This window comes from Nansenia antarctica (genome assembly GCF_963989245.1).
Source record: "Nansenia antarctica genome assembly, chromosome: 11".
NCBI lineage: Eukaryota > Metazoa > Chordata > Actinopteri > Argentiniformes > Microstomatidae > Nansenia > Nansenia antarctica.
This window is the reverse complement of record NC_137681.1, coordinates 12,598,030-12,608,029: the sequence shown is the minus strand read 5'-3', so window position 1 is coordinate 12,608,029 and position 10,000 is coordinate 12,598,030. Positions and strand designations below refer to the sequence as shown.

Below are 10,000 nucleotides of genomic sequence, written 5' to 3'. Positions count from 1 at the left end.
GAAACAGCAGGTGAGAGGAGAGGAGAGAGAGGGAAAGAAATAAAAAAAGGTGGAGAGGAGAAAGCACTTGGGCCCCCTCTCTCTTTCTCTAAGACCTTGCTCTCGTCTGTGAAAACGTACTACCCCCCCCCCCCCCCTCCCCCTTCCCCAAGTCTACTACCCAACTTGTCTCCAATTTAACACTGCAAATTCCCCCCTGGGATCAGAAGTGAACCTTTGTTTCTCTATCTGTGTATCTACTTCTGTCTCGCTATCTGTGTATCTACTTCTGTCTCTCCGTATCAGTGTTTCTCTCACACCTCACACCTGCCGTCCCAGCGGAACTCAGACGTTGTTCGTAAGCTCGGCTATTTCTGAAGCCGTTCTTCAGCTCAACCACTGGAGATATGGGGGAGCAGAACACACAGAAGAACTTCCTGTGGTCGAGTCGACTACATCCAAACTGTAGCTGAGATACAGTGGTGTGTGTGTGTGTGCGTGTGTGTCTATGAGTGTATGCATGAAGCGATGCCTCTCCTGAATTGTAGTATTATTTTATTACAAAAGCTGACTTTATGGATATAATAAATCCTATTTATTTGACAAGTTCCCCATAAAGCCACTTGAATTTTGAGAGATCAAAGGAGAAAGGGGAAGTTTATGACACTGTTTGGGACAGGGAACTATCTGGACTCAACACGTCTTGATGCTCTAAAAAGTGCTCCAAGATTACAGTATATCTCTTCTGAAAGCCTAATAATTTCAGCATTATGGATCAGCAATGGTAAAAAAAAGAGAGGCTGGGTTTTTCAACAGCAATGAAACTTTGCCCTTATGAAACATTATAAGGGCAAACGCAAATGAACACAAACCCTTGGCTTGGGGCGCAGTCGGAAGTTTATTCATTATTAGATTTATGACCCATCAGAAAAAAAAGCACAGAAGCAGGCCATGCAAATGACTCCAACTAAACACTAACCCTCACATCTGCTACCCAGAGAGAGAGAGAGAGAGAGAGAGAGAGAGAGAGAGAGAGAGAGAGAGAGAAAGAGAGAGATAGAGAGGGGGGGGTGGTGGTGGGGGGTGGTACTGTAAGAGAATAAATGATGAAGATGTAATTGACTAATAAATAACAATATAGTGTTGTCAGATCCTCCAGAACAATGCATCCTTAACAGCAGGCCGTAATAGAGCCAAAGCACCTTGCAAGTGAGTTTATTAATGAACACACACACACACACACACACACACACACACACACACACACACACACAGCCCAAGCACCCCGTAAGAGTTTATGAATCGCAGCATGTCTGAAGAGAGACCTCAGATAAATCTAAAACCCCAACTCTTAGATAATTATACTACACCAGAGATAAATCACATAGAACCAGAAGAGTCTTGAGTCTGAGAGACGAGCCTGAGAAGTTAATTTAGAATGAGTTTCCCTCCGATAATGTTCTACATAAGATTCACTATGCGGCAAAAAAACATTGGAAAAAGCCTCAACTTTCGCTGCGAGAAGATCTATTAGGAGAGGGAGAATATTGTCTCAGTGATAATCTGGAGAAAGAAACAATAACAGAAACCATCTGAAACCAGAGGATCTTTTGAGGTGATGTTTTACCTCCAGATGAATTCTGGGAGAACGGGGAAGTTATTAACGACGTACGTGATTTGTTGTGATTTATCTGTGAGGGGGAGTAAGTAAGTGGGCGAAGGAGAATATTTCCCACAAGCTTTCATTAACTCCTAAATCTCCTCCTCCTAAATATATCAAAAATAAGTTCTGGATGGAAACAACCGGTTCTCTTGTGTTCTAGTCTCATTAAAGATAGACTCCGGTGATGTCGTCATGCCAGGAAGTCACAGCAGCTTTTACAGAAGATATTTGGAGGAAGTAAAAGGTGTGAACAATGGTCGGCACATGCAATATATACGTGGCAGAGTCTCCATTTTATCTCTGGCAGCATCACCCCGCAATCAACCCTCTTTACCCATTGACATCAATTCCCAGAGTCTCCCTTTAAAGATGGGGAGAGGACATACTGTAGGGATAATGCAGCTATGTCAGGGAGCTGTCCAAGGTCCTGAATATGACTTAGGCATAAAGCAGAAAGAATCAATAAAGAGATAATGAGATAACGATAAAAACACCACTTAATGACCGCAACAGTGTTTGTTTACCCATGTTAGGGATAGCCACATATGTGCTTATATGTGTGTTAGTCTATGTGCTTATAGCCACATATATGCTACAATCTTACAGACATTTCTGTAACAGTCGACCGCAAACCCAATGAGACAGAATTACTTTTTATATGCTTGACTGAGAAACATTTAAATATTAAAAATATAACTACAGCCGCTCTGTTTTTAACATCTGTTTCTCATTTACTGCAGTTATATTGTATCAATCAGGTAGGGGTTTAGTTACTTTAATACCATCTGGTCCAATGACTGGTTAAATGTATTCATTTACAGAAAAAGAAATACATTCTTTCACTTCAGTCAGTTAATCTATTACGTTGTATTTTTCCATCCAAATATGGTAATAATCATTTTAAAGAAATCTGCACATCAAACAATTACTATAACAATACAATTGTTTCTAAAGAAAAAGAGTACATTAGCTATTTCTTGAAAGAGAGAAATGACGTAAGATGGATATCCAGTTTTACTCCTAATGGTCTATTTGAGTATGCAACAGAAACAAAGACAATTATTAATTTACAGAACCCCCCCCCCAAAAAAACACATTCACACATCTCATAAACATGAAGAATAATCATAGCACTTGGCCCAATGTATCACCTGACAAAACACCACAACCTCTATGGCACTCAAGACAACATGCAGACAAAACGGGGAGAAAAAGGAGAGAAAAGGTACAGAAAAAAAGGAGAAAAGGGAGAGAAGAATAAAGAGAAACAGACAATCCACCAGAGGAGCATTTCCCAACATTTGACTCTGCGGCTCACAGAGAAATTACAGAAAAAGCAGGAAGTGTTTAACTATGGGGTGCGTGTGTGGGTAAAGACTACCCCTCCCGGGGGGAGACAGAGATGCTTGCACAAGCAGATTTATTGCATGGTATTGACTTAAGAGGAGTTGAAAACCAGCCGTCGCCATGGGAGAGAAAAAAAAAAAAGAACGAAAAAAAGAAAGACGAAGAGGGAGAGGAAATCTTATAGGCTCAGATGGCGAGATAAATGTGATCGGGGGGTGTCGCGTTTAGCTGTGATCCCTGCCTCGCTGTTTGAATGAATGAATAAAGGGAAGTAACCAGATGAAGACTTGAATGATGTAATTCTGCTGTGACTAAAGGCAGCCTTGCTAGTCTGGTGCGATGCAGACAGCACTTAGTCAAGGAGCGGGAGCTGCCTCGGAAACACCTCTGACAGGGCTGGGAAACGCTCCGTTCAATTCACAGATGGATGCAGTACACAGAAACACACACGGCTGACATTTCCAACACTTAATAGCAGGTCAGAGTAATGAAAGAGAGAGAGTAGAAAAAGAAAAGCAAAAAAGAAAAGCATTGCATAATACTGTAGACAGCAGTATTTATTGTTTTGTTTTGTTTCTCCCTGTCTTTACCTTTTTCCTCTTTTAGCTGATTGACAATAGTTGAAAACAATTCAATTTGTTTTGTGGTATAAAGTTTGAAATAGTAGGTCAAGGAAACAAATAATTGATATAAAACTACATTCTTCTAATAGAATTTTAGATTTTCATCTCATCGATGACATTTTTGGTTTTCTTCTCATCGATCCCTTTTGAAGAAAATACATCATCACCCTAATACTATGTATGTCTTCTTCTTACACCACAGCTTGGTTGAATAAGCAATTCTGATTGGCTGAAGGGGCATTCAAGAGTGTACGTTATTTGACATACATTGACAAACTTAAATCATCGCAAGAAAGCCATGAATTATTGACATAAAATCACGTTATTGTCATAACGGAAAAGCTTTCGAGACAGACCTTAAAAAGACAAGAAAGAATGACGCCTTTTTCCCCTTATCCTGTGACTGCACCAAACAGAGAGACAGATCGCGGTGCAGTCTCAGTGAATAAGCTTATCCCTGCAAAACAACTCCACCTCAAGATCAATGTATGTATCTACTGCCCTTCACCATGTTCTGTGTAGAAAATACATAATTAACTGTTACCTTGCAGCAATTATTTTAAAAAACAATGTTGGTTCACACTTTTGTATCAAAGATTTATTTTTCTTTTCAGCGTTGTCAATGCAGCAATGCGATTGTCTATAGCATTTTGGAACCCGCTATCTTTCTCTGTTACTGCCAATAAAGGACTAAAACAAATGTAGTGAAAATACTGTGTAACATGGGTGTAATCAGGCATGAAATACCCCCCCCCCCCCCACACACACACACACACAGACACAACAGTCCCTAGGGTACTATGTTGCCTGTGTCGCGGGTTGTGTGTGTGTCTGTGGGGCAGTCCTCTGCCCCTGTAGAGGCCAGCTGGTGTGAGCGGTGTGTGTGTGTGTGTGTGTGTGTGTGTGTGTGTGTTGGGGGTCTGTTGTGGGCAGACGGGTGGTCTCAGACTGGCCCGTTAAGGTGATGTGTGGGGGCCATTTGGAGCGTGGACGCGGCAGGTTAGTTCTCTTCAGTCAGATCATATTTTATATGTTAGCTCTCTACAGCCTTATCATATTTTATATGTTAGCTCTCTACAGCCTTATCATATTTTATAGGGCTGCAATAACAAACTGTCTGGAGAAAAGAGCCAGCCTGCCACTGCACATGCTGCCGGTAGTAAAACAGACGCTGCCCACCGCCTCACACACACACACACACACACACACACACACACACACACACACACACACACACACACACACACACACACACACACACTCACAAATGCTCACACACACATATCCCTCAAAAGTGGAATATTGCACAGCTCCTTCTCAAACATGCAATTTTCTAATGTAAAGAAAATCTTTACACAGTACACACACCACACGATCCCAAAAACCACCACCAACAACAACAACAACAACAACAACAACAACAATTACACACCCGCAAACACTCACACTCTTACACAAACAAATACTCACACTCTTACACAAACAAATACTCACAGGCATGAAGCCTATATCACTCTCCTGAATAAGAGAGCCAGAAGCCATTTAGATCTATTGTCTAATTCAGCATTGAGCCGACAGCTGTCTCTGTAAGGCTGCCCATTGAACAGTTCAGTAGAAAACACACACACACACACACACACACACACACACACACAGACACAGACACAGACACAGACACACAGGGCCTGGCAACAAGACACTACTTAACTCATGTGTTTACATATATTACGATACACTTGTAACAAATAACAATACCAGTGTATGTGTGTGTGTGTGTGTGTGTGTGTGTGTGTGTGAGAGAGAGGGAGAGACATCAACAATACTATATTTATGATACTATGGGTGTCAAAATCTTTGGCATACAGTACAATGAACTATAAAAGTGATGTCGCGCAGTGGGGCAGTGGAGAGAGAGGGATGGGGATGGACAGGGGGTAGGGGAGGAGGGGTGGGGTGGGGGGACGATCATGTCAGCACGTGCTGCTACGCAGATAGGCAGTCACAGAAAAGGAGAGAAAAGAGAGAGAGAGAGAGAGAGAGAGAGAGAGACAGAGAAACATAGAGAGAGAGACAGAGAAACATAGAGAGAGAGAGAGAGAGACAGAGAAACATAGAGAGAGAGAGAGAGAGAGAGAGAGAGAGAGAGAGAGAGAGAGAGAGAGAGAGGGAGAGGGAGAGCGAGAGGGAGAGAAAGAGAGAGGGAGAGAGAGAAGAGAAGTGGTCTTACCTCGGGTAGGTAGAGGAAGGCGGGGGGACACTGCAGAGAGTGTGGTCCCAGCATCCCAGCACCAGACAGCAGCATGCAGCCTGAGTTTGCCATGGAACACAGCATTTGGAGACGGGACGCCTTATTCATAGAGCTCACAGAAACCTCTACACCTCGAGCTATCGCTATGTCTTTCTTCTCTTTGCCTCACCTCTCTTTCTCTCTATCTCTCTCTTCTTTTGTCCTCCTGTGACGGTCCTGTTCTTTTCTTCTTTCAGTTCACTCTCTCTCTCTCTCTCTCTCTCTCTCTCTCTCTCTCTCTCTCTCTCTCTCTCGCTAAGAAGAGCTGCTGAAGGAACTTTGTTCTGGAGGTGCTGAGAGGGAACACACACACACACGCGCACACACACACACACACACGGGTACGCGAGCGAGCGTCGGACAGATAAAGCACAGGCGTGTGTGTGGGACTGGGACTGACGCCGGCCTCTCTTCTCTCCGTTTCTCTCCTCTGTTTACTTTGCGAACGATGGAGAAGCCAATGCACGCGTGCGGTAGACTGGAGGGAGGGACCAGGGGGGAAAGGGGGGCGGAGAGAGAAAGGAGGGAGGGAGTAGAGGGAGGAGGGGAGAGAGGGTGAAAGCATTCCGGAACAGAAAGGGGGAGGTCCTGCAGAAAGGGAAGGGAGGATTGGATGGGATGGGATGGAGAGGGAGGGATCGGAGGAGGAGGAGGAGGGCGGTTGTAGAGAGAAGGGGGAGTGGGAGAGGGATGTCTCAGGGGGATTCTCACATCAAACAGGCCAGCACTATTGTGTGTGTGTGTGTGTGTGTGTGTGTGTGTGTGTGTGAGAGAGAGAGAGAAACAATCAAATGAAAGCAGCTGATCCATGTTGTTAATCCCTCACGTTAACGTACGGCACAGGAGACCCAGGGTGTGCCGGACTGACAGTGGGACTCACTGTGTATCACTAACGCTTTTAAACACACAGAACTTACCCTATCCACAATGCATTTCCCCCTCGGGGACCTTTATTTATGCATTTTACATTAAAAAAAATATTCTATTGATTTTTGCAATCCATTATTCATTTTAGACATCAATTTAGTTGTTTACACACTGTAGGAATTTAGTGATATGTTTTTTAAAATTAAAAACAGCTGGTACTTATCTAGTAGGAAAAAAAAGCTAATCTTAATTACGAGGTGAAATAAAACCTTTTATTTTAAATCTTAAAAGCAATTAAGAATAATAGATTATGTTTTTCAAAATCAGAACATTTACGCAATGGCGCAATTCAATTTACGCTGCTCTGTTTTGAAGCCATATTACAGGCATAGCATTTCCCTTGAAAGAAAAAAAACAACAACAAAAAACAGCTAATGACTAAATGCTAATGATATACAGTCAACTCACAGCTCCCCTCTCTCTGGGGCTGGGAGGGAAAGAGCCAAGGAGCAGGTTTGATATTTTACTGTGTTTTTGTTGTGTGTTGTACAACACAGACTAAATGGTTCAGTTTGATAAAGCGGAGGCTGAGACTGGAGGGTGAAGCTGGGGTTTAGCGCAGGGTCTCCTCTGAGAGAATGCAGCATTTGGTAGCTGTGGAGGGGTGGGGGGGGGAGAGGGGAGGGGGGTTGGAGGCAGAGGGGAGGAGAGGAAGAGGGAGGTAGAGGGGAGGGGGGAAAGAGGGAGGCAGAGGGGAGGACGAGGGAGGCAGAGGGAATGGGGGAAGGAGAGGAAGAGGGAGGCAGAGGGGAGGGGGGAAGGAGAGGAAGAGGGAGGCAGAGGGGAGGGGGGAAAGAGGGAGGCAGAGGGGAGGGGGGGAGGAAGAGGGAGGCAGAGGGGAGGGGGGGAGGAAGAGGGAGGCAGAGGGGAGGGGGGGAGGAAGAGGGAGGCAGAGGGGAGGGGGGGAAGGAGAGGAAGAGGGAGGCAGAGAGGAGGGGGGTAGGAAGAGGGAGGCAGAGGGGAGGGGGGGAAGGGGTGAGTGGGAGATGTGAATACTGTAGCAGGCAGGCTGGAGAGAGCTGGTTCACGCCAGGACTACGTCTCTCTCTCTCTCCACACACACACACACACACACACACACACACACACACACACACACACACCTTCCAACAACAACAACAACAACAATTACAGTCATACATCCTACAGTTCGGATACAAATGAGAAATGAGAGAGCGAAAGAGGGGAAAGTTTTGAAGGTGAGAGACAACACAGGGATGTTGCCTAGGGCCAGTCACCCACAGTGTGACAGCACTATTACATGCAGTTTCATCTCTCTTCATTTACGACAATGATTACAATTACCAGTCCAAGGGCGGACACAGCCTGATTGAATGGCACTCTAAAGGTCTTTGCACACTGATGCGTTTTCTTCGTATGCATATTTTTACATCCGTCATCCGAAAAAAAAACGTTACGCACAGAGACCTTGCACACTAACCTCCGATGCGTTTTTTTAATTATATTGACGTTGCTAAATTTAGCAATATGCACTCTACATCCTAAATGCTTGATTTAGCAAAAGGTACAAACAAGTGAGAGCAATATAACTAAAACCAAATGGTAGACTACATCAGGGGGAAGAACCCCTTTCAACTGTACCCGGTTGTGAAGAAAATAGCTTTAACGTTTTGGAAATTAACCATGGGCGACAACTATATGATTCTTTTTTAACAAAAATGTGAACTTATTTTCCATGAACAAAATCGGTTGAGAAAACAAACTTTCCTCATTCTTGAGGATGATGACTTCTCGAGAATAGAAAAAGAAACAGCTATAACCTAACCATGCTAACCATGCTGAATTATATACCTATATGATGCATTGGCAGTCTGTGACAGTGTGTGCACCTGGCCGGACCCTGCCCTTCTGCCTGAATTTGAGTATGATGCTACCCAAATGAATGTTATTGTTTAGTGCCGTACGCTTTCGTGGTATTATATTGTGTGAATTATCACCTGTATGTTGTTTTTCTTTCACTCGACTAACTCCCGAGATAATACTTGAGACATGTACTTCCGTAAGCATCAATCCAACTGTCCTGCAGTTCTAATTAGTTTATGTGTCCCTCTATACCATGGCGGAGTGGTCAAAAACAACTCTCAAAAGGCTTTTGACGGACTCGGAAAACGCAGAAAATAGAACCTGTTCCAGAAAAAAATTATGGTGCAACACAACATGAGTGTTTTTAAAACGGATGTAAAAAACGGACAGTGTGCAAAGGCCGTAACACCCAATCTAGCCGGGACATTTCATTGTCTAACAATACGAGACCTCTACGGTACAGTCCCCCGTGCCTTCAGACCGCCTTTTTTCATTTGTCGTCATTTCGAGCATGGTAATGAGATGCCCCGCTGATTGGATAGAATGAGAGCATCACATCATGTTTCCCCCGGCAACGTACATGTATGAACGCCGATGTTCGGTGCTATACTGTGTGTTCTATCTGTGGTTACAGTGCTGTATGTTGATGCACCCCTCTGATATGGAATCATCAATAGCAGCAGGGTCACTCCCTCATCAGATCTACATATTAGACCATATAATGAGAGCAGTGTGTGTTGGTGGGTTTGGTATATCTGTTATTGATCTCCCGGTGACTGTGTGTGTGTCTCCAGGAAAGTTCAAGGACCAAAGTTTTTAGTTTTTTTTTATTATCCCTGGGATTTATGGAAACTTAAAAGACCTGTGACATTGAGGCTTCAAAGCCCCCCGAGCCTTAACATCAAAGGTGGTTTGAACTTGAAATTGAAATATTTATCGCTTTATTCTCATGACAGATAGTCTCCTGTTTATTGACACAATGCAAAGCATGAGAGAGAGAGAGAGATGGAAGAGAGGTCGTATGGGTCGTGTGTGTGTGTGTGTGTGTGTGTGTCTGTACAAAGGGGGGGGGGGCAGGGGATGCAAAGGAAGGGGTCAATCGCATTTCAAATACAGGCAAAGAGCACAACGTAGAGCACAACGTAGAAGAACTCTGAGAGACGTGGCTTCACATACACACTGTACAGCAAGAGACACCTTCATGCAAAAAAGACGGCGGTTGACTCTGTTGGAAAGTCACTTTCAAACGCAGCGGCGGCGTCCCAGCTGGAAACAGGCATTGGAGAAGAGCGGGTGTTCAGAGAAGTGTTCAGAGGAATCTCTGAGAGGCCTGACACTTGACAGGGGTAC

General features: G+C 44.1%; 1 protein-coding gene across 3 annotated transcripts in view; it reads right to left on the bottom strand.

Moving 5' to 3' along the window:
- Positions 1-10,000, bottom strand: part of rbfox3a (RNA binding fox-1 homolog 3a) — a gene marked incomplete at both ends in the record, with an annotated part of 165,115 nt that overhangs the window by 70,882 nt on the left and 84,233 nt on the right. Inside the window, one exon of one of the 3 annotated variants that reach the window (XM_080541566.1) lies at positions 5,840-5,968. The exons of the other annotated variants lie outside the window; for them this stretch is intronic. Coding sequence (XP_080397692.1) covers positions 5,840-5,968 — 129 coding nt within the window. Of the gene's footprint in view, positions 1-5,839; positions 5,969-10,000 lie in introns of those variants that run through there. 3 annotated transcript variants of the gene reach the window in all.